Source organism: Arachis ipaensis, chromosome B10, assembly GCF_059453495.1.
Source record: "Arachis ipaensis isolate K30076 ecotype BB chromosome B10, ASM5945349v1, whole genome shotgun sequence".
Taxonomy (NCBI): Eukaryota; Viridiplantae; Streptophyta; class Magnoliopsida; order Fabales; family Fabaceae; genus Arachis; species Arachis ipaensis.
In genome coordinates, this window is record NC_142435.1 from 24,562,117 (window position 1) to 24,586,320 (window position 24,204).

The following is a 24,204-nucleotide window of genomic DNA, read 5'->3' on the forward strand; positions in this document are numbered from 1 at the left end:
GACAACAACGACCACCACACCACGGACCGGTTGCTGGTTTTGTATGCTGGAGCTTCCGGGAAAGCAACAGCAGGCAGACAGCGACTGACCTTCAGAGCCTCACGCCCTGCCGCGACGAGCTCCACCAACCACCGGTGACGAACGACCTCCACTCCAAATAACTTTCTCCCCACTTTAGACCTACCCAATCCTTAGCCGCCGACACTATTTCCTCTAGGGATTTGCTCTTCTTAGGCCCACTACTGCCCCGCCAAAAGCGTCAACAAAAAAGGACTAATCCACCAACATTGTACATCGGCTGGCTCAGCTATAAATTGGCTTCATTTTTTCTTTCGGCTGATGCCAGTCACCTGTCCCTATGGTGACTTTTAAATTTGTTCTAGGGATATCATGGATATTTCACAATGTGCTACAAGACAAAATGTTAACCTTTAACCTGACCGTACATGGATCTTCAGAGTTCCAATAAAGATGCCTGGACCATTTGAAAAGTTTCCTAAAGTATTAATTTTATTAATAAAATATCATTTTTTTGAAAAAAAAGGAGTCCCTCTGAACAAAGCTTCTATGGCTTTGAACGTCGTGAAGGAACTTACTTTTGATTTGCTTCAATGATAGGTCCTCACTTTTTTTTGATTTGCTTTAATGGTAGGTCCTCACCTTTTTGTCTGCGCATGCAACACAACCAACGACACGCGTCAGCTTTTTTTATCATCCATCTCAATTCAGCATCCGCTGAAATAATACTGCCTCAGCAGTCAGCACCCTAACATTCTCTTATTTTATTTTATTTCATTCCGTATATATCTCTCATAATATAATTTTTAAATAGAAACAAGATCAAAAAGATGAGCAGCTTCACTATAAAAGGATGCCAACAATTAGCTGATAAAAACAAACCAACATCATTCATCTTAAAATTGCTTCTGTAACAAATTAAAGCTTTTAATACGGTTGGCATCATCAACATTTTTTTTTATACAAATGTTGTGTTTTACTTTTATACTTTTGTTGTTATATAAAGACATCTTTATCTAAGTAGTTATATTATATTAACTATATTATTGCTTTATGATAATTATGATGGTTTGGTAACTTGATTAAAACTGATTTACCCTTGACTTTTTGGATGTAATGCAATAATGGCATTCAAACTTGGATTGGTCACCTTTCATTCCCAAATTAAATAGGATAATGCTGCAAATCCGAATTCACTATCAGAGTAGTGTAGATTGATGGTGAGAAATGAAATGAATGAGTTAATGACACAACAAATACAATTGTTTCCTTAGTGGTCAAGGCAAGTAAACGAAGAGTTTTAAGTGTATTAGAAATATCGGTGTTCTAATTATTTTAACGATTGATCTGAATTATAAAAAATATATATAATATATATTAATTAAATCAACAGTTAAAACAACTGAAATACCGGTATTTCCGGTACATTTGACATTTTTCCAAATGTATTAATATATTATTACATTGCCACCTACTAGGCTACTACTTGCTTAAAATACTGCAAAGGTAATGTCACATGGAGGTTTCGCACTTTAAGATAATCATTTAATTAACAAATAAATTGCAAATGTTTCCATGTTATCCTAATCTATTCCATAATAGTTAAAGTATGAAATGAGCACATCATAATCGAACCTTTTACTACTATAATCCCCTTTAGCAAAGCTCTCAAGATGCAATCCTTATTAGGTACCAATACGAGGTTCCATTAATGAAAGAATATGCATAACAAGCAAAACTTAATGAATAAAATTGGCTAATTCTATTATCATACATGACTACTCTCACATTGACAATTGACAAAATTCCCAATCAACCCTATAATAGAGCAACAAACGTAACTGGTCTTGATTCAAGGCACAAAAAAATGGTCTTTATCCTCATTCATTTTCTGCTATGAAGTTTGGTTCTTCACCTTGGCAAAGGTACTCATCGCACAACGATGCTGATCCCCAATCCTTTCTCAGCCGCAGGATATCTTCAGTGAAAGTGGAACCAGGGGCTCCAATGAACACTGTAGACATCGCACATATCGTTTTGTCTAACATAGCTTCAACCTTCAGTGTGGAAACATTCAAAACTCATATCAACAAAACAGTTTTAAAGGAAGAGTTATCACCGCATATAAAAGCTTCTCACTGATGTATTTTCAATTGCATAATAATCCAACCAAAAAAAAATGTTTGAAGTGAGAAACGAGTATATAGCAATACACTGCCAAGTGCCATCGCAGATGTCTCTCTTTTTTTGTGATTGCGATACATAAACTTATGGCTCCATCGGGTACCCTTAAACTTCTATTCTCAATCCAACTCAATTCTAAGTTGAAAAGTAAAAACTTGCAGGAGCACCTAAAAGTTCTCGATCTTTCATTTCCTAATTTTCAAAACCAAAGAAAAGGAATATATAGTTATTTCACCTGTGAGTCTGCCTCAATGCCACTCCTATATAACAAAGCATCCCATTTCTCTGCTGAGTTACGAGCAGGGCGCTTTACAAGCAGAACAGGCTTGCCATCCAGCACAACCATTGACTGAAGCAGACCAGTCTCGCTTTCTGCAGCATCCGTAGAAAGATAAATGACAGGTGCATCGGCCGTTTCAACCACCCTCAATATGCAATCTGCAGCTTGAGGAATCGGGTAAAAGCAACTTGGTTTCTTAAGATTACTGTAAACATGCAAAGTAATCAATCATTAGTAGTACCGTTTTTTTTTTAAGGAAAAAAAAATTCAGCAATCGAAAAGAGCATGCAGATGCAGGGAGAGTTTACCACTATCATACTCAAACTTCATATAGACCGATATCACAAAACACCAACGATGAGAACAATAATGACTCAAGCTTTATTCCATTGATATCATAATGGCTCACCAGAATTTTAAGAAGCCATGTCTTCGAAAATGCAAGGCGATGAACTTCTTTCCCAGGAAGGTCTGAACAAATCGCTGAGCAGTGAGCACAATGAGGCGGCTAGGTTCAATCAGAGTCTTGCACTTGTGAGCAATAGGGCCACCTGGCTGCATTACCCACTGATTCTCCAAATCAGCAAAGAAAACATCCCCAATAGCCATAACATCATCATCATGACCGAACTTATCCAGAACATCCTTAATCGTCTTTGGTGTCGGCTTCCGAGTATCTTCCTGCCAAACAGGCTCAGGCTTGCTCATTAACAAACCCAAAGACCCCAACTTCTTCAAATGATCATCGTCAAGATAACAAGGCTGTGGCAGAGAGAAATAACACAGGAAACTATTAATGTGCAAATGATCCTTCTTAGCACTTGCAAATTCCTCAAAGGAAATCACAACTTTTTTCCCCAAACACTTGTTAATGTGATCAATGTCAATTACCCTGTCATACTGATAATCAATTTTGGAACTTGGAATCACCAGAGTCCTACTAAGAATTGCAGCAAAGAACATATGTTTTTCCAAACAAATCAAGTGGTTTGACATTTGGCCAGAAACGCATACAGCAAGCAAAAATTTACCATCTTTAGGGTTCCAATCAATGGTTTTTCTCTGTGAGAGGTTCTGATCCATTGTTCTACACCTATTGTAACTAACTCCACCGAACAAAATAGGATTTCTAAAATCGAATTCAGGCTCATTTGTGTTACCTGTTCGATGCGGATTCAGCAGAACCTGCTGAATCTCTCTGTTAAGAGAGATCTGTTTGAACAGCGCCGATTTCAGATCCTCCAATTGATTCGGATCGGAATGTGACGCATTGTGCTGAAAAGTTCGATTCCAAGCGGTTAAGAGCCCTAGTTGCTGCTCCCGCAAGAGGTTAATGGCGCGCAATTCGGATTCCTTCATTTGACCGGAGAGATGATCGGAGGAGAAGCTCGCGATAAGGCCATGGCGAATTTCAGTAACAGAGAAGAAGAGAACGACGGCGATGACGGCGAGGATCAAGAAAATGTACCTCTTCCGGAGCTGGAATCGCCGGGAGCTCGAGCTGATATCTTCGACGTGGAAAGTGGCGGCGCCGGCAGTGGTGGAGGTGGAGGGAAGAGTGAGAGGCTTTCCAACATTTTGGTCGACGAGGTTGTGGTGGTCGTCTTCGTCGTCGGAAGACGAATCCATGTGGTTTAGTTTGTTAGCCACGGCGGCCAGAGTGTGATGAAGAAGCCAGCGAAGGAGTCAGTGAGTGAGTGAGCCAAACCCAACCCAAACCGAAACCCAATTCCAGTATATCAACCACCCTTTTCTCACACTTGATAACTCCATTTGCATTTCTTTCACAATTCTACCAACAATTCTGTAACACAAGACAATTATATATCAACATTCCAACAGCTAAATCCACATATACGTACGTATTCAATATTCTCTATCCACAAACTATAAAGAGTGTAATGTCGAAATTCTAAAATCTGATCCGTTATTGAACATGAAAAACCGTTCTATATATGTATGTACACACAGTCACATTTGATCCGGGATAATTTACAGCAAAAATCGTAGGAAGTAGCAACAACAAACACAAATTTTCAATGACACGGAAAGAGACATGTAAGGAGATATTACTAAGACTAAGTGTTTGTTTGAGTATCATTATTTTGTTTAAAAAAATAAATTTTTTTTTAAATGTGTTTGAATTTAGGGTTTAGAATTTAGGATTTAAAAAATATTTTTTTTAAAAAATTATTATTTATATTTTTTTAAAATATTTTTTTATATAATAAATATACAAAAAATATTTTTATATTATTATACTCAAACATAATTGATAAATAAAAAAATTTGTTTACATGAGATATTTAAATATAAAATTACTTTTACTTTTACATAAAATTTTTTAAAAAAATAGATCAAAAAAAGATTTTTTTTTTTTTAAAAACTCACTCAAATAACCCTAACCATAGAGTTTGGCGAAGGAGATCTCACACAGCAGATCATTAGAAGCTAAGTAAGAATCAAATCCAAAGCGAAATCACAGCGAAGAACCATTGCAACTTTTAAAACGGATTTTTGGGTTTCCGTTTTGGGGGGTTAGTTGATGTCTTTTCGCACCTTGTACTTCACGCTCCGCCAACACTATTGCAATACTTCAATACATCTCATCATCGTATGAGCTTCTATCTTTTGTAATTGGTCAGGTGAATGCATCTTTACTCGAAAGGTAATTTAGTTAAATGAATTAAATAATTAATCATTTTTAGTTGTTGTTTTTATATATATGAAGATCCAGCAATGTGGGTGAGCTAGAGTTTGTGTATATATTTTTTTTAAGAAATAAAACTAAATGTCTATATATAATTTTTTAATTATATAGTTGCCTATTATCCGATGTTTAATATATATTTTATATTTTATAAATATTTAAAGTTTTTTTGACAAATAATTATCTAACTTAAGAAATTAACAATGTCTTAAGATTTCTTTTAATTTAATATTAATTTGATTTAGTTTAAGATTAATAATATTGTTAAGAATGTGATGTAATCATTGTGACGTTATTTAATGTCAATAAATTTTGACACAGCAAATAAAAAAATTAACAACAAAATTAATATGACTAACTTAAGATTTTAAAAAGATAAATTTTATTTAAAAAAATTAAAATTTAATTAAAAAATATATAATATTTCAAAAATAAATTTGATCATTTATAATGCTTTACTCTTATTTTAAATAAATATAATAATCTTTTAAATATGAAATGTACTAGCCTTTTGTGAAGAGATCAATAATCTCTGTATTTGTGTATAGAAAAAAGCATAGTAATTATGAAGTTGATAGTTCAAAAGTAATACTAATAAAGATAAAAAAAACATACAAAAAATTAATATTTTTAAAAAAATTTTAATCAAATGGTTAAGATTAAGGCCAATGCTATAGTGTTGAAAGACTTTTTTTTTTTTTTTTCGCGAGTGCTGAAATATGTTGTTGATATGTAGAAAGAGACGTGTTTGTATTGCTGGCACACGCACAGACAAAAACTGGAGAAAGCAGAAAATGGTTAGAGTAAAGTGATGATTTACAAACCAAGTTGGGTTGGTCTAGTGGTTAGCTCACTAGTCCGCTTAAGCAAGTGTTGGGGGTTCGAATCCCGCCTTGTGCATGCAGCAACCCATTGGCCAGCGGCAAACCCTTAAATGGAGCTCAGTACTGCGACGGATTAGTCCTTGACCTGCCGGGTTGGGGGATACCGTGGGAAACCAAAAAAAAAAAAAAAAAAGTGATGATTTACAGAGATTGTAGAGAAAAGTTAACTAATTTTTGTGATAATTAAATAGTGTTAAGCTTTAATGATGATTATGAATTTAGTAAAAATTTATTTTTTTGTCATTAATTTTGTTTACCAAAATACCTTTTAATAAATTTTTTTTATTGATTAAATTGTATTTTTACCAAAATATTTTTAAAAAAATTTAATAATTAAATTATTTTTTCTAAGATGCCTTTCAATAATTTTTTAATTATTAAATTATAATTTTACTAAAATTTTTGTTAAATTTTTTTTATATTTTACTATTAATTTTTTGATATTAATATATATTATTTTAATATTAAAAAAATCTTAGTAAGATTATTTTTCAATATCAATATATATTAATTGTTATACATATTAACAGTGGTAAGATTTTTTTATTTAATTTTAAAATAATATACATTGATATAAATAATTAACAGTAAAATATAAAAATTTATTAACCAAAATTTTGATAAAATTATAATTTAATAATTAAAAAATTATTGAAGGGTATCTTAAGAAAAAATAATTTAATTATTAAATTTTTTAAAAATATTTTGGTAAAAATATAATTTAATAAATAAAAAATAATTTATTGAATGGTATTTTAGTAAGCAAAATTTAATGATAAAAAAATATTTGTTAAAGGGTATTTTTGTAAAAAATATTTTTTTTTGAAAAATAGATAAAATTAACATTAATTAACAAAAAAATTTAAAATAGATTAAAGAGGAGTTTTTTAAAAGTTATAAGGGAGGGGAATGTACATTTTATAAATAGAAGGGAGGGGAGCGTCATTTTAGCATCTCGCAGGAGATGGGAGTGAAATTTTCTCAATTATTTATTAAAAATATTCTTATATTATGTGTGCACAAAAAATTACGTACTAAATCAACCATCCATATAGAATATATATTAAAATATAAAACAAACATTAAAATAAGTTAAGTAATATATTTTTATGCACAAATATATTATGATTGATTTTTTATATGCATTAATGCATATAGTATTTTTGTAAAAATATCAATGTTATGTAGAATTTGTTTGAATGTGTTTTTTAAAAAAAATTATTTTCCTAGATGATTTTTTTTTAAAATTAAGAGATAAAATTTGATTTATATTTAAATGTAAACTTTTTTTTATTGGTCAAGTAATTAACTCATTCGTCTACTTAAGCACATATTAAAAGTTTAAATAATCATATCTTATACATACAACAATTCATTAACTAGTAATAAATTTTTAAACAGAACTCAAATTCCTAATTCAAATATACTGCAGTCTTATCCAATAGATTTTGTCTGGATTCAAGACATATTTTGGATTGGCCGAATTTGATCCATGTATTGCTCTAGAAAAAATTTTCTTTTGCGTTAGGATTTATATGGGAGGGCTACAAGCTAAGAAGCACCGATACGACACGCGATACGAACACGACACGGCACGGATATACCGACACGTTTTTTTTTATAAAAAATTGGATACGACATGTTTAGGATACGTTATGAATTAAAATTTAAATAATATATTAAATTAATAAAATATCATATTGTAAATATAGGAGTAAATATAGTTACATAAAAAAGTCTTAAAATTATGCAATTATTAAAAAAAATAAAAAAAACTTTAATCTACTCTTGCCATCTCGCTAACAGAAAATGTATCAATTTTTTCTCCTCCAAGTCCATCATCCGCAAACACCACAGCTTCAAGTCCATCATCCTCTGTATCTTCTATTCTTCTTCTTCAATATAACGCAGAGAACCAAGAACAGTTAAGCTAGTGAGTAAATAAGCCACCAAAGACAAACGGTAAGTAGATTTAGGTTTTGATTTATTAATTATTTTATTTTTAAATTTAAATTTTGATTTGTTTTTATTTTAAAATATTTTAAATTTAAAAAGAAAAAATCAGTTAATCGGGCCATAAAATCACAAAATCAATTGCAGATTTTGCTTCACCAAAAAGATACACCGTTGATACGCTCGTTTAATATATCCACCACGTGTCGGCATCGAATTCGCGTCCGACACGGATACGCTGGCACCATGAGCAAATCCGTGCTTCATAGGCTACAAGTCGAACAAAAGAAAAAAAATAATAAAATAACAAAAAATATTTAAAAATATTTTTTTATATTTAAATTAACGTTAATTAATTTTTTTTATTAAAAATAATGACCCTAATATTTGTCAAAATAAAAATCGAGAAGCACCCAACACCAATAGTGTTTCTTGTTCCTCATATCCATGACACAATAGTTCTGAGGTAAAAATTACGATTGCTTCTTCTATTAAGGTATGTTGCACTACAATTCCTTCTTTTAATTGGCACATTATTCTTTTGATCATGATTTTCTTTTCTTTTAATCATTTTGATGCCTGTAACTGTTAGAGATTTCAGCTACATTTTAAATTCTGATATTCTGTGATTTAGAATTTCATATCTTTTGCATATCTCAAATTTATAATTTTTGTATTTTTTTCTTTTTTTTTTCAATCTTTTTGATAAAAAAAATTATAAAAAGATATGAAAAAAGTGGATTCAAATGGAATTACTATATGAAAAAATATAAATATTTTTATTTGAAGATTTTATTAAGTATATACTAAGATTACTTAAGATTTTAAATTTTTTTAATAAATAAAACACATAATATATTAAAAAGTTTGGATATTTTCAATTTTTATATTATCCTTCTGTGTTTAATACTTCAATAATTATTCTAAAACTATTTTTTAGCAAAATTCTTTATTTTAAATCTTTTAATAAGGACTTTAATTAAAAAATTCTTTAGCTAAATTCAAATTAACATTGAATATTATTATTAAAAATTAAAAGATATACTTTGAAAACAAAATAGCGTTATTAATCATAAATTAACAATTATTTACCTATTTACTTTATAATATAGTAGTATATTCAAATTAAGAATCAATCATGATACATACTTGGGAAGATAATGAAAATATTTTAAGACAAAAGGATAGAATGAAAATTTCATATTTTTAGAGAGCTCTATCACTAGAACAAGTACAAAGAAACTCAATGAGAGTTTTAAAAATTTGGCAACACTTATACATGAGGAGTTACATCAAGTTCTAACCAAGGAAGAAAGGACAAGGTCTAATAATACTTTTTAAATTTAATAAAAGGCATAATTTATTAATTTTTGAATTTTTAGGTCTTTATTTTAGTTTGTTTTGTTGTTAAGATTTGTTAGAAGATTTGATTAGTAGTATTTTTAGAAATTTTAAATTTAAATCAAATATAATTTAATCCAATAAGATCAATTCTGATTTAAATTAGTTATCTTATCTTTAGAAAATTTAAATTAAGTTATTTTATTTTATCTTTGAGTTAGTTTGTTAAGAGTCTATTTAAATATTTTTGGTGAAACAATTTACACCACTTTTGATGAATAAAATTTTCAGTAATTTTATGCACGTTTCTATTGTGTGATTGTTGTTAAGGTTTATTATACGAAGAAGATTGAAAGATCTAACCTAAGGTGAATCTGCATAGTAATTTTTTTCCGTTTTCGAAGATAGATTCTTTGAAGATTTAGTAGGGAATTTTTTTTGTCATTTTTTTTATATCTTTCCTCCAACCCTTTCATTGGGACTTTAATGCTTCTTCGTCTTTATTAAACTCCTTAAATTTTCAATAATCTCTTATTAAATCATTATATATTAATGTATTTTATAAGTAATTTTTTCTGTTAAAATAATAATTTTTAACTTTTTAAAATCTAGAAGTAGTTCTCTATGAATTAAATCAGTAACAGCAAAGTCACAAAAAAAAATCAGTAACAACAACTTTTCTTTTTCGGAAAAACAATCTTTCCTTTTAACAAAGTAAACTAAATTCAAATAATATACATTTATCACATAAGATAATTAAAATGCTGTTTTAACCCCAAAAGATAAAATAAAAATCTGTTTTAATTAAGATATCAATTATTTTCGATATTTAAATTTAAAGTCAATTTCGATTCCATTCAAATCTCTTCTCAAAATATATATAAGATTCTTCAAGAACTCTCATATCACTATTGCTCTCTTCTAAGTGAATTCACACTATACCATGAAGCCAGAATCGAAAAGAAACACGGATGACAAATCTTCATGCTTTGATAATTTTAGTGAAATGTCAAAGGCTCTGTTAAATTTTGATGTCACAGTAAAGAATGAGAGTTCTTCCAATATTCTTGGTTCCGCAATTCTTCAAGATCCTAAAGCAATTCAATCTCTCTCAAAAGGTTAGTATTTCATTGTTTTAGAATTTAATTTTATTGTGTCGTAAAATGTTTCAAAAAATAATTTTAGGACAATTTATGTATTTAAAATTTGTTAGAAAAAACGTTATCAGATTACAACTTTTCAAAGATCTAAATATAAATGCAACTTCTATAATTATATGTGTTAGACAAAATATAATTTTTATAAGAAAATTATAAAAAGAAATAATTAGTTATTTGGTAATGTTCCTATATATAATATTTATATCTATTTTAAATTAAATTAGATCATTTGATAGTTGGTTATTTATTTAAAATTTGAAATTAACAGCAAGCAAGAAGTGCGGGAACAGCTACAAGAAATTCAAATATTCCTGCAAGTGATGTACAAAGAGTAACTGTCCATTGAGATTAGGCTAGTCTATAAATAGAGCTTTAGGAACACGTTGTAATCAGTTCAGTTCTTCTTGGAAAACACTTAGAGACCCAAAACGCTCTCAGCCCCTTGGCATCACAGAGTAAAATTGGGAATCTTAAGTAATTCCTCTGAACTCAAACACTTGTACTTTGCTTTCTTTCAGTTTTTATTAATAAAATTTCTTTACTTTTACGACTTTTTCTCTTTTACGTTCATGTTTCTTCTTTCATCTTCTTTTTAATTTCCTGTTTGTTTTAAATTATAAAAAGAAATAATTAGTTATTTGGTAATGTTCCTATATATAATATTTATATCTATTTTAAATTAAATTAGATCATTTGATAGTTGGTTATTTATTTAAAATTTGAAATTAACAGCAAGCAAGAAGTGCGGGAACAGCTACAAGAAATTCAAATATTCCTGCAAGTGATGTACAAAGAGTAACTGTCCATTGAGATTAGGCTAGTCTATAAATAGAGCTTTAGGAACACGTTGTAATCAGTTCAGTTCTTCCTGGAAAACACTTAGAGACCCAAAACGCTCTCAGCCCCTTGGCATCACAGAGTAAAATTGGGAATCTTAAGTAATTCCTCTGAACTCAAACACTTGTACTTTGCTTTCTTTCAGTTTTTATTAATAAAATTTCTTTACTTTTACGACTTTTTCTCTTTTACGTTCATGTTTCTTCTTTCATCTTCTTTTTAATTTCCTGTTTGTTTTAATTTCTGCATTTTACTTTGCCTCCGGCACCTTGTATGTTTTCCTTTTTATCTTTAATTTTACTTTCGAAACTACAATTGAGACTTTGAGACACCTACAAAAGGAGTCGTTTCCTCTCCTTGAATTAAGATTGTGAAACAAAACTCGAAAATTGTTGATTTATTTGTTGTTAACAATGGAACAAAAATTTGAGTAAAACAAATTGGCACGCCCGGTGGGACATTGTCAATAGATTGTAGTTTGTCAAAAGAAAAATCAAGAGTTTTTTAATTTGCATGTGGTTGCGTAGTGGTAAGTTCGTGCGTCCAAAGCCAAGGAAATCAGCGTCAGTTGACATGTCAAATACTTCTGCAGCATTTTCTTCTACTTCTAGTGATGAGATTAGAGGAAATGAATCCAGAAATTCTCCTGTGATTTCAAACGCAGAGCCTACCTTGATGTCAGTGAGGCATGATGGCGTTGGCCATGCCCATACAGGGTTAAATGCAACTGACATAAATACCGTGGGATGGCCGCCATATGGCTTGCCATCGGGGTATGTCCCCTCCATGGTGACACAAGGATTGCCTGTGCCTCTCTACTCAACTTTTCAAAATCCTCTTTATCAAAATCCATATGGCATGTCAAATGTACCTGTTTCTGGGGTGTCAGGTTTACACGTATCACAACAAAATTTTTCACATGCTATTAATACAGAAAATAACAGTGCATCTAATTCTACTACGTCCACTGTCACTAGGGTAGAAAATTCCAGACCTGTATTTCCTGACATGTCAAGAGCAATGCCTGTTAATCAACCTAGTCAAACTGTGGGATCTTTAGCAAATATTAGGCAACAGATGGATGAAAGCCACCATGATCTAGTAAACATGTTAACTCATCAAATGGTGACAGTTTTAAATCCTCTTCTAGAAAACACAAACACTAGAATTGAACAATTAAATAGGCAAGTCAATAAGATTGCTACTGTGATAAATTTAGAAGAAAATGATAACTTGGGTTTAAGATTTGATAATGTCAATCAGAACGGTGGAGCAATTCCTAATTATGATGTTCATATGCCTAGACATGGTCAAAATGCTGATGATATGTTAGAAAGACTTAGACAAAATAACTTAGGGGTTGAACAAGTTTTAAACCGTTTGGGATTTAATGTTGGTTGCTTGAATAGGCCATATTTTGTGTCTGTTTTTTCTGAGTGTGTCCAACAAGCAGAGCTCCCAAGGGGTTGGAAAATTCCAAAATCCCTTACAAAATTTTCTGGAGAAGAAAATGAATCTACAGTAGAGCATATTGCTCAATATACTGTTGAAATTGGGGAAGCAGCTTCTAATGAATATCTCAAGATGAGATACTTTCCTTCTTCTTTAACAAAAAATGCATTTACATGGTTCTCTAACTTGAGACCAAATTCTATTCATTCTTGGGCGCAGTTAGAAAAAAATTTTCATGATCAGTTTTTCCGAGGTGAATTGAAAGTTAGTCTTACGGATTTATTCTCTGTCAAATGTGCAGAAGGAGAATCCATTGATACTTATTTGGCACGATTTAGAAACATGAGAAATAAGTATTTTACTCTGATTCCGGAAACTGAAGTTGTCAAAATGGCTACTAATGGGTTAGAATTTGGAGTTAGGGAGAAACTTATCAATCAACATACTTTAGATTTTTCCCAGTTAGCTGAAAGAGTAAGACAGATAGAACAAATTAAGAAAAAAAAAAGAAAATTTTAAAAGGGGTTCAAAAAAGGTTGCATATGTTGATTGTTTTTCCGATAGTAGTGATTCAGATGAAAAAGAGATTTATATTGCCGAATTACGTGGGGGTCCTCCTTATGTATGCAAATCTTTGAAGCCTGTTAAAGGAAAAGAAAAAGTTTCTTCTTATTCTAAAGTTGAAAATAAGACTTATTCTTTTGATATTTCTAAGGCAGATCAAATATTTGAAGTTTTATTAAAAGATAAGCAGCTTATTTTACCTGAAGAAAAAAAGATGCCTACAACTGATGAAATAAAGAATAAGAAATTTTATAAGTTTCATCAAGTATTTTCGCATACCACTAACAATTGCGTCCGTTTCAGGGATTTGATACAAAAAGCAATTGAGGAGGGAAGACTGAAGTTTGAGGATAAAACTACTATGAAGGTGGACACTGAACCATTTGCTGCTGACTCAAATTATGTTGAGCCATTCGATTTGTCAATCAACATGGTAGAAGTTGATGCCACGATGGTTAGTGCTAAAACTGAAAATAAAGACCTGAGAGTCTTTGAACAAGATAAGAAGCCAGTTTATCCTCGTCCTGGTGAGGATTTGTTAGATTTTTGTTGAGAATTAAAGAATCTGACAGCACCATTACCATGTGCCCAAAGTGCAATGCTGTTTTTGACAAGGAAGCTGCAAAAGAGTTTGAAAAGTACAAAGTTGAAGAGAAAGAAAAGGCTGAGTTGAGAAAGAAGATTGCTGAAAAAGAAAATGAAACTAACGAGCTAAAGCGGAAGATAGCCGAGGGAAAACAAAAGTTGGGCGGTCAAACTCCTTTGAACAAGTGCGTCAACAACACTGGAGTACAACCCGTCAACCAGAAGATGAAGACTGTGGTCATGATTGATGGAAGACCTGATGGATTTTCTCAAAAGACAAGAGTTCCTCCCACCAAAATTTTAAACAATAAATGGGTCCAGAATGTGAGAAATGTGCAAAATCAACCTACTGCCTTTGCAAGAGGAAAAAACAAATGGGTGAAGCCTAGACCTTTTAAACCCAGGTACTATGAGTCTCAGTTATGGAACATGAATCATGCACAAGACGGAGGTAGTATATATATTCCAAAAAATGTGCCTGTTCCCTCAAAGCCAATTTATTCTTGTTATAATCCTAACATGCAGCAGGTTCCTAATTATTCTCCTTGGTCAAATTGTCAAAATATTCCAAAATATTCTCCTTTTATAACTTTTGAGCAGAAAGAGAATATACCTGAGTATGTTCCTTTGGATCCATACAAGGGACACGGAGTAGATTTTCCTCCTTTACCAACCATGGCCAAGTCTGTAGAAACAGGCAATTCTTCTAATCACCCTAAGTGCAATAAAAATGTCAAGAAGAATCTTGCTGAGAAGAGGGTAATGGTTGAAAACAAGGGAGAAAAGGATGAAGATTTAATTACTGATAATTTTGACACTGGTTTTGATGACAACTTAGAAGCAATATTTGGCGTTAAGCAACCTATAGCTGTGGTGTCAATACTGCCTGAGGAATATAGTCAAGTCCAGGAAGTAGAGTCATTAGAAGATGATTGTTATGATGTCTTCCCTGGAAGCGAATGCTTATTGCTAGATGACAATATGTGTGGTGGAGGATTATTTGAGAAGCCTACTGAAAATGATAAGGAACACTTGCGTCCACTGCATATCAAGGCTCGTGTTGACGGAAGGATAGTCAATAAGATTTTGGTTGACGGGGGAGCTGCTGTTAATCTCATGCCTGAAAGAATGATGGGAAGGCTTGGAAAGACTGAAAAAGATCTGATTAAAAGTAGCATTGGGGTGACAGATTTTAATGGAAAGACTTCTTCTGTTAGAGGTGTGGTTCTACTGTCAATTGAGGTTGGTTCTGTCAATAGGCCAACTCTATTTGTTGTTGTTCCTTCTAAAGCTGGTTTTAACTTACTTTTGGGACGTGACTGGATTCATGGAATGGGTGCTATTCCATCCACTCTACATCAAAGTTGATTTTCTGGAACGAAGATGGAGAAGTGGAAGAAGTTCTTGCTAATAATAGTACATGTTACTATGATGAGATGCATATGGAGTTCAGGATGTATAATCTTGGAGTCAAGCCACTGACAGTTGACACCAAGGCATTTAATCCTGAAAGTATTGAGATGTGTAAAATAGATATGAATGGTTTTATTTAAAAAAAAAATGCATCAAGTTTAAGATCTTAGACAAAAATAATCTCTCATTGATATTTAGGTATGTACTTCATAAATACAAAAGCCTAATTGACTTAGAAATTCTGTTGAGTCTCTTAGCGCTTGGAGGCAAAACTATTAGAATGTTAGTGTGGAGATTTTATAGGATTAGAAATTTTATCAAATTTAATTGACACCTGGAATTTAACATATGAAATAAACGACCTCACGAAGTTAAGATTTTGTTACTTCTGAAGTTAGGAAAATTGTGTCAATTAAAACAATGAAAGTGTGTGTCAAAAAAAAAACTCTTAATTGAAATATTAAAGGTCAAAACAAAGGTCAATTGATACACATTTAATGTGGCGAAATTAGAACAGATATCATTTGACACACTTAAAAATTTCATACAAAAGAATAGACCACATTGACAGTTCAACTATTGATGTAAAAAATTTTATAGACTTAGAAATTTTGTTAAGTCTATTACTAGTAGGCATTTAATCTGTCAAGCGGATGTGTCTAAAATGTCAATTGACTCACAATATCAAAAATAAAAAAAAATGTCAATAAACAACTAAGTTTTCTCACTTTCAATCATTGCATATCTTCAAGTGAGAAATCTTGGGGGCATCTTGTTAGACAAAATATAATTTTTATAAAAAAATTATAAAAAGAAATAATTAGTTATTTGGTAATGTTCCTATATATAATATTTATATTTATTTTAAATTAAATTAGATCATTTGATAGTTGGTTATTTATTTAAAATTTGAAATTAACAGCAAGCAAGAAGTGCGGGAACAGCTACAAGAAATTCAAATTTCCTGCAAGTGGTGTACTGCCCATTGAGATTAGGCTAGTCTATAAATAGAGCTTTAGGAACACGTTGTAATCAGTTCAGTTCTTCTTGGAAAACACTTAGAGACCCAAAACGCTCTCAGCCCCTTGGCATCACAGAGTAAAATTGGGAATCTTAAGTAATTCCTCTGAACTCAAACACTTGTACTTTGCTTTCTTTCAGTTTTTATTAATAAAATTTCTTTACTTTTACGTCTTTTTCTCTTTTACGTTCATGTTTCTTCTTTCATCTTATTTTTAATTTCCTGTTTGTTTTAATTTCTGCATTTTACTTTGCCTCTGACACCTTGTATGTTTTCCTTTTTATCTTTAATTTTACTTTCGAAACTACAATTGAGACTTTGAGACACCTACAAAAGGAGTCGTTTTCGCTCCTTGAATTAAGATTGTGAAACAAAACTTGTTGATTTATTTGTTGTTAACAATAGAACAAAAATTTGAGTAAAACAATATGTAAACTTTTACATTTGAGCACGGTTTACGTTGAAAAGCGTAAACACAGAATTCGCTAGCGGAAGGAATGACATGGATGAAGAAACTGCGATATCCTATGACGATTTCTTTACAATCTGGCTACTTGAAAAATGCCTATATTTGCGCTTAGCAAATGTCTTGGAGAAAAGAGAAGTGATTCCACCTCTAAACGCACAAACTAAAATTTGTTGCTTTTGCGTTCATGTCCATGGTCGCTGGTTACTATTGGAAAATTAGATGAAAAATTTTCTTCGTTTAAAATTATTTTTTTATCAAAATCTTCTAAATTTGTTTCAATCATTTGGTTTTTTTTATTATTTTTAGTACTCTCTTTTATATTTTAATTTTTATATTTTTTTTCATATGATATATGTGGTTGGTTTTATAAAATTTTTATTCTTTCTTATCTATATAAATTTTTTTTCTATTCTTTGATGTACTCTATTTTTATTTTATATAAAAAAATATTTTTTATTTGAGTTTATAAAATTTATAATTGTAATTATTATTATATAATACGTTTATTATCAAAATTTTGCATAATATGAATTATGATCCTATCAAAAAGTATAAAATAAATAAAAAACTAATTATAAATAACAAGAGAATTACAAATAATAAAAATTTATAGTTTAAAATAATCTTAAATTACAGAGTACTGATAATACTAAAAAAATTATAAAATATTTTTTTGTTTGACATTATAAAATTTATAATACTCTCTTTCATATTTTTATTTTTTATTGTATTTATTTTATTTATATCATAAATAATTTTTATATTATTTCACTTCTGATTTTTTATGTATATTATTATTTTTTGCAATATTTATTTTTTCTTTGTTCATATTAATTTTTTTTATCATCTATTGTTCTTTATGTCTAATATTTTTTTATTATTTTTTATCATTTTTGTATAATACTTTTTTTATTATATAATAATTATAATTATAAATTTTATAAAATCAAATAAAAAATAAATTTTTTTTTATATAAAACAACAATAGAGGATATCAAAGAATAAAAAAAACTCATTCAGATAAGAAAAAATAAAAATTTCATAAAACCAACAACATATATTACATAAAAAAAACATAAAAATTAAGATATGAAAGAGAGTACTAAAAGATTTTGATGAAAAAAATTTGGAACGGATAACTATATTTTTCGTCTAATTTTCCAACACTAACTAATCACCATGGACATGAACGCATACACAGTAAATTTTAGCTTCACATGAACGCTTTTAGAAATAGAATTACTTCTCTTTTCTCCAACGATGTTTGCCAAATATATACATAGACATTTTCTAAGTAACTAGGTAACGGTTTAGGTTCAACTCTAATTCGTGTCCCCTATCGGCGGTTTGCATATAATTACAGCACTTGCGTCTAAATAAAATTGTTTTACGTCTAAATAAAATTGTTTTAAAATTTTAAATTTATAATTTTAAATAAAATAATCTTATGACTGAATTTAATTTTAATGGTTTACTAGTTAATTTTTTTTTTTGAAAATTATGATTTTTTTATTTTATTTTATTTTTTCTGTAACAGATTGCTATGATTTTAGTAGCTTATTGAAGACATTAAATTGCATAGAGAAAAAGAACGTGAAACATTTGATCTGAATTGGGAGAATTCAGAAAATAAAAAGAAAGGAGGAGAAGAAGAAAATTTTAATAAAATTCATGTTTGTGAAGCCAAATAAGCCTTTTGAAAAAAATGTAAGAGTAATAAATAGAACGAAAAAAGAGCAAATTTCAGACAATGAATTTGGCTTGGAAGAGTTTTTAGATACTGCAAGAGATGGAAGCTTTCGTCTTAGAACAAGGCTTTATATTAAAAGTAATAAGAATCCTCATTAGAAAGAACCAAATGTATATAAATTCGACTTAGAGATTATAATATTATGTATTGTTTTAGAACAACAGATTTTTTTTTCCTAATTCAAATATTAGTGTCTTGAAATCAGAATGTTCATCTAAATTAGAGTAAAGTCCTTAGAAATTTTCTCGAATAAATTAGTTTTTAAACAAAAATTTTCTAACAAGTTAGTTTAAATTAAGCTTTTACTCTAATCATATGGACTAATTAAAAGGTAGTGTATTTTTTTCAAAGTCAGATAATTCTATTCATGAAAAGAAAGAAATATACATGTGTCTATATATGGAACAAATAAAAGAAATTGGAGACTCCCAATGCTCTATTATAGAGATAACTAGTGTATAAACCCGTGCTCAACACAGGAAAATTTATAAAAGTAAGAAAAAAATTTATATGTTTCGATACTTAAAACAAAAATACAAAATAATTATTATTTTAAGATATTTATAAAATTATTATCAAAATCAAAGTTTAACTTAAAAAAGGAAGTAATAATTATTTTATATATTTTAAAGTAAAATAATTATACACTGATACAGAATTTAAAATAAAATTAAAATATTTACATTAGAATACTATTTTTTCAAAGACTTCTCCATAAACAACATTGATAGTTGAATTTGCAGACATTCCTACGTGATTCATAAGTAAAACTTTTAAACCTCTCTTCCTCTTAACTCTTGAAAGTGCCACTTATAGTTGGCCATGTGTAAAAACTGGTCTGGGCAAGTACAATCCAATATGAGATAAAGTTTGTCCCTGAGACTTATTAATTGTCATGGCAAACGATACTATTATGGGAAACTGTCGTCGTTGGAATCTAACTGAGACGGTTTCATTTGTTGGTACCATATTCATTCTTGGAATCAAAGCAATATGACCAACATTGTTACCCGTTAAGACTTCACATTCTATGACATGATTTCCAAGCTTCCTAACTTGTAGCCTTGTACCATTACAAAGACCACTGGATTGGTCAATATTCCTCAGTAACATCACCAGAACACCAACATTGAGTATTAATTTATGTGGAGGCAAACCAGAGCAATTTATGCTATTCAGTAATTCAGGACCATAGAGATTTAGTTGACTCTCCATATTCCCTTCATCCATACATATGGAATCCGAACTAAGATATAATTTTTCTCCTCCAGGAATGATAGCCATCAGATGGTTGTTGACCTCTTCAACGATGTCTAGTGTGGGAGCCAGTATAGTTCTTGCTTTGAAAAAATCCTTTGAGGACATGTTTTCCAGAATATTTGGATAAGAAAAATGAACTAACTCATCAAATGCCTGGTCCGAAGAAGGAATAACAATATCTCCTGGAAGACATATCTCAGATTCACCATCCATATTGTCACCTATTAGACCATCACCAACTTTCAATAACCACTCACCAAATTGCTCTGTCTGATCTTGATCTGAAGCAGTCATCCCTACAGAGAGTCTCATGTTTTTTGTTAGTTTGAGCACCTGGCAAAACTTCCAAAGGTAAGACGAATTCACGGTTGAATGAACGATATCTTGTCTCGATCCTCGTGGAATGACAGGAAGAATTTGTCTAAAGTCTCCACCTAGTACAACCACTTTTCCTCCAAAGGGCAAATCTTTGCTATATGTTGGAGAACACCTCATGATGTCACCCAAGCATTTGTCAAGCGCTTCATAGCAGTACCTACTAACCATTGGGGCCTCATCCCAAATTATAAGTTTGGCTTTCAACAGTAACATTGCTTGAGGAGAACCAGGTTTGATGTTACATACAGAATCCTCAGTTATATTTAGCAGTATTTTGAACCTTGAGTGTGCCGTTCTTCCATTGGGAAGAAGTAAAGATGCAATACCACTCGAAGCAACGTTTAACACTATATCACCCCTTGAGCGAATCTCAGCAGACATAAGGTTCCAGAGAAATGTTTTTCCAGTACCTCCATGACCATACACAAAGAAAAAACCCCTTCATCACAATACACAGCTGTAACAATTTTATCGAATGCATATCTCTGCTCAGGTGTTGCGATGGCTAACATATCTGAGGCACTTTTCTTTAAATCATCCCTGTTAAAGTTTAGCTCTTCCCTTATAACCCTTTCGGTTAACAAAGAATTATCAACTTCAGTTGCTAAAGGCATAGGAGGATAGTCTTTCAAGATCTTACCATAGGAATGTAAGATCTTGACTATATCCATTAAGCACAACTGCTTAATCTCATCATCTGACATTGTTAACTCTGCATATTATACGATACCATAAAAATTCAATCAAACTAAAAATGATCAATAAGGAAGAACTTTTATCATTGTAATTAATAGAAACTCACCGCTCATGTTCATCATGGCTCTCTGTCGATACAAAATATCATCTGAGAGTTCATGCCAACATCTATCCCAAACATGTTCTGGTCTTGAGATATTGTTGGATGTTAATAGAATTACAAATAACCTCCTAACATATGATCCTGAGGCCCATGAGCTTGCTTCCTTAATTGCATCAATAAATTCTTTGTCATCTTGCAAGAGTCCAAGGGCGAAGCATGCATCTCTATACGTAGCATAAATTGTTCCTCCAACTGTTCTTATATCTCGAAAACCCGTACATCCTCTTTGAGTATTCAAGAGAAGTCGTTGGTAATATTCTTCGGTATTTGCTGCAAAAAACTTAGTTAAAATCCCACTTTTAAGTTGTTAAATGGATTAAGCTACGCTATTTTAATTATTATGTAGCTTCACATCCGCTTAAGAATAATTTTTCTAAAAAATATTAAAAAATAAAAAATCGTATAATTTACAAATTATAACTGTTGAAAGTTATATGAACATTTATTTTCTAGTGTAGATAAATTGAATAAAATGGACATGGGGTACAGGCTGTTAAGATTTTAAATTTAAATCCTTAAATAAGTAAGATCAAAATTGAATGTAAACTCGTCATTACCTGCAGGTACATGAGTCAACCTTCCAATTGCGAAGCCTTTCTTTCGAGGAAACCACTTTGAAGAATCGTCCTTCCAAATAAACTTGGTTGGAAACTCAGCATAAGTCAGACTTCGAGCATAAGGATATGACATGTTCGCTGCCATCCATCCCAAAAACATGGACCTATGAGATATTGCTCTTTCGACGATATCATTCACATTAGAAGTTTCACCATAAACCACAGGTTGCTCATCCTCCAAATGGAATGGAAGTCTAATCACAAATGGTTCTTTCTCTTGGATTTCGTATCCAAATAGACGCCAGACTTTCTCACATGCCGAAATATACCTACAATTGTAGTAATTCCTAATTTTGTCAACAACTTGTGTGGCTTCTGACGGATCACCAACATTGTATAGAGTAGCTGTTACACGGTCATTACCCTTGTGTACATACTTAAACAGATACTTAATAGAACTTGTTTGGCATGTGTATTCCACATTTATGTGGCACCCAAACTTGAGCAACAATTCTAGATTATACGGAACAATGAACTTATTGTCTAGTACACATTCTCTTTTCTTCACAGTTCGACCGTTATCAGTACGCCTATATTTGGAAAATCCGGCCTCATCAATGAGTGTTCGCTGTCTAAACTCTTTAGGATAGAACTTTGAACAGGATCCATTCTTCATGCAAGGTGAATTCTTGTTGTATGGACCACATGGACCATGTACCATGTAATTTTGAATAGCTCTATGTAGATTTGGCCTTTCATTTTCATCAGGAATCTCAGCTGTTATATGTTTGTCTATGTCATCTGGTGTTTGTGGCTTGAACTCGTTACTCATGAATAAAAGGATATGTGCATGCGGAAGCCCTCTCTTTTGAAACTCTACAGTACAAACGTCTGAAAATTGAAAAAGACAAATGAGCAAAGCATTACAACATAGGATTTTAATAAAGCGTTGCATAAACACATACTTACATCCCAAAATTTTGCCAAAGATTTTTCCCTCTTTGAGGTCATCTATCAAACCATCAAGCTTGATCTTGAAAATTCGACACAATATATCAGGACGGTCTTCTGCCTTCAATCCAATGGAAGTCACTTCTCTTCTTATCTCATCCCATTCAGGGTTACAGGTCATGGTGATAAAATAGCTAGGATATCCTGCATATCTGCAAATTGCAAACGCATCTTTACAATTATTCATCATATACCTAGGTCCACCGGTAAATGTACTGGAAAGTATTATTCTTTTGCCAAGCCTTGCAGCATCTACATCCCCGTTTATAAGACTTTCATGCAGACATTTGTATTTATCAACCCTCAACTGTGGTTGTTTACACCTAAAGAATTTTAACCTCTCTGATTCCACCATTGTGTAGGCATCTACCAGAAACTGTTGGAATAATCTCTTTGATCTCAGAATTAACGGAGATTCACCCGTCCTTTTCTGTAATCGAAAAGCAAAGAATTATCGCAAAGTGATTGTTTTGTTTTGTTTTTTGTAGGTCTAGTGGAGATTGAATCTGATGTTGCAATACCCAAACGAAATCCATCCTCCCCATACGGAAACAACAATGGATATTGCAAGGCTAAATAAGACGGATGAAAAACATCAATCCGCTGGAACTTTCTAGATTGACTCTCTATAATAATATCTCTATCCTTGCTAAGTTGTTTGACATCGCCAACAATCAATGCAGCCACTTCAGATGCAGATGGCAAGTTGTATGTCCTGCCATCTGTAGTCCTTTTACTAATCAACTTAAACTTTATGTTTGTGCAATTTTCCTGTTGGTATCTATCTCTTGCATAGCGAAAACTCTTTGCCAAACTATTATATCTGTCTAGCATGTTTTTTAATATTGCCACAATTTCCCTATCCCGCTCATTTATAGCTTCATTGGAACTGCGAAAAAAAAAATCAAATTTATGTTATTTTCTCTCACAGATAAGAAATAACTAAAAAATTTGACTGGTTGCATGAAAATTACCGAAGTGTGCCTATTCGATTATCAATCTCATTTTCTGTGTCATAGATATATAGCTGGGCAAATGTTGGTCGCAAACTATCAGGAGGAAGTAAGCTACCAATGCTATGGTAGTTTTGACCCCCAAGCTTAAAAATTGGAGGAGCAGTCCCATTGTTCACCCCGCGGTCAATTTTTTCAGCCATTGATGTAAAACAAAACATTGAATTAAGTGTCCTTATATTTTTTAGGAAATGAATACTTCTTTGATCTCCTCCAGTATGAAGTTGAATGAGCCCATCAGGAGGCACAGAAAGTAGAGGAAGCTCGATCTTTCCTTCCATACAACATAATGAAAATTTTGGTTGGGGTGACTGTTTGGATTTAGCAAGTCTTTCTCCAGACCACATCCATGCTTTACAGTGTTGACATTGATAAATAGGATTTCCTATATCCCATACATCTGCCGAATGAACTCTCTTTAGCTACTCAGTTGTCATACCGATACAATTTAGTCCATGATGTACACAGATGCAAATAAGCATACAGATAAAAATTTTACATACCG

At 31.4% G+C, this 24,204-nt stretch overlaps 3 protein-coding genes and 1 pseudogene across 3 annotated transcripts; 1 reads left to right on the top strand and 3 right to left on the bottom strand.

Moving 5' to 3' along the window:
• Positions 1 to 1,644: 1,644 nt before the first annotated feature.
• On the bottom strand, positions 1,645 to 4,566 carry LOC107623875 (O-fucosyltransferase 36). The gene is made up of 3 exons (XM_016326268.3): positions 2,892 to 4,566; positions 2,438 to 2,687; positions 1,645 to 2,075 (listed from the first exon to the last, which is right to left on the bottom strand). Exons 1-3 carry the CDS (start codon positions 4,109 to 4,111, stop codon positions 1,899 to 1,901), a joined length of 1,647 nt encoding a protein of 548 aa, XP_016181754.1. The 5' UTR covers positions 4,112 to 4,566; the 3' UTR covers positions 1,645 to 1,898.
• A 9,178-nt stretch (positions 4,567 to 13,744) lies between these two features.
• On the top strand, positions 13,745 to 15,336 carry LOC148579443 (uncharacterized; annotated as a pseudogene).
• A 4,095-nt stretch (positions 15,337 to 19,431) lies between these two features.
• LOC107620407 (uncharacterized) lies at positions 19,432 to 23,041 on the bottom strand. Its single transcript, XM_021114505.2, has 7 exons — positions 22,881 to 23,041; positions 22,645 to 22,838; positions 21,995 to 22,566; positions 21,676 to 21,910; positions 21,062 to 21,388; positions 20,770 to 20,971; positions 19,432 to 20,698 (listed from the first exon to the last, which is right to left on the bottom strand). Exons 1-7 carry the CDS (start codon positions 23,039 to 23,041, stop codon positions 19,432 to 19,434), a joined length of 2,958 nt encoding a protein of 985 aa, XP_020970164.2.
• Positions 23,042 to 23,091: 50 nt separating this feature from the next.
• Positions 23,092 to 23,842, bottom strand: LOC107620406 (uncharacterized). The gene is made up of 2 exons (XM_016322571.1): positions 23,661 to 23,842; positions 23,092 to 23,575 (listed from the first exon to the last, which is right to left on the bottom strand). The coding sequence occupies exons 1-2, from the start codon at positions 23,840 to 23,842 to the stop codon at positions 23,092 to 23,094; spliced, it is 666 nt and encodes a 221-aa protein (XP_016178057.1).
• Positions 23,843 to 24,204: the final 362 nt, after the last annotated feature.

Excerpts from the sequence above, each read along its gene's own strand:
- LOC107620407 (XM_021114505.2), bottom strand. The coding sequence starts at position 23,041 with ATGGTGGAATCAGAGAGGTTAAAATTCTTTAGGTGTAAACAACCACAG. Across the intron at positions 22,839-22,880 it reads ACATTTACCGGTGGACCTAG|ATATGCAGGATATCCTAGCT; the intron begins GTATATGATGAA and ends TGCAATTTGCAG. Across the intron at positions 21,389-21,675 it reads GTTGACTCATGTACCTGCAG|CAAATACCGAAGAATATTAC; the intron begins GTAATGACGAGT and ends AGTTTTTTGCAG.
- LOC107620406 (XM_016322571.1), bottom strand. The coding sequence starts at position 23,842 with ATGGCTGAAAAAATTGACCGCGGGGTGAACAATGGGACTGCTCCTCCA. Across the intron at positions 23,576-23,660 it reads AATCGAATAGGCACACTTCG|TTCCAATGAAGCTATAAATG; the intron begins GTAATTTTCATG and ends TTTTTTTCGCAG.
- LOC107623875 (XM_016326268.3), bottom strand. The coding sequence starts at position 4,111 with ATGGATTCGTCTTCCGACGACGAAGACGACCACCACAACCTCGTCGAC. Across the intron at positions 2,688-2,891 it reads CATGGCTTCTTAAAATTCTG|TAATCTTAAGAAACCAAGTT; the intron begins GTGAGCCATTAT and ends GCATGTTTACAG. Across the intron at positions 2,076-2,437 it reads GCATTGAGGCAGACTCACAG|GTTGAAGCTATGTTAGACAA; the intron begins GTGAAATAACTA and ends TCCACACTGAAG.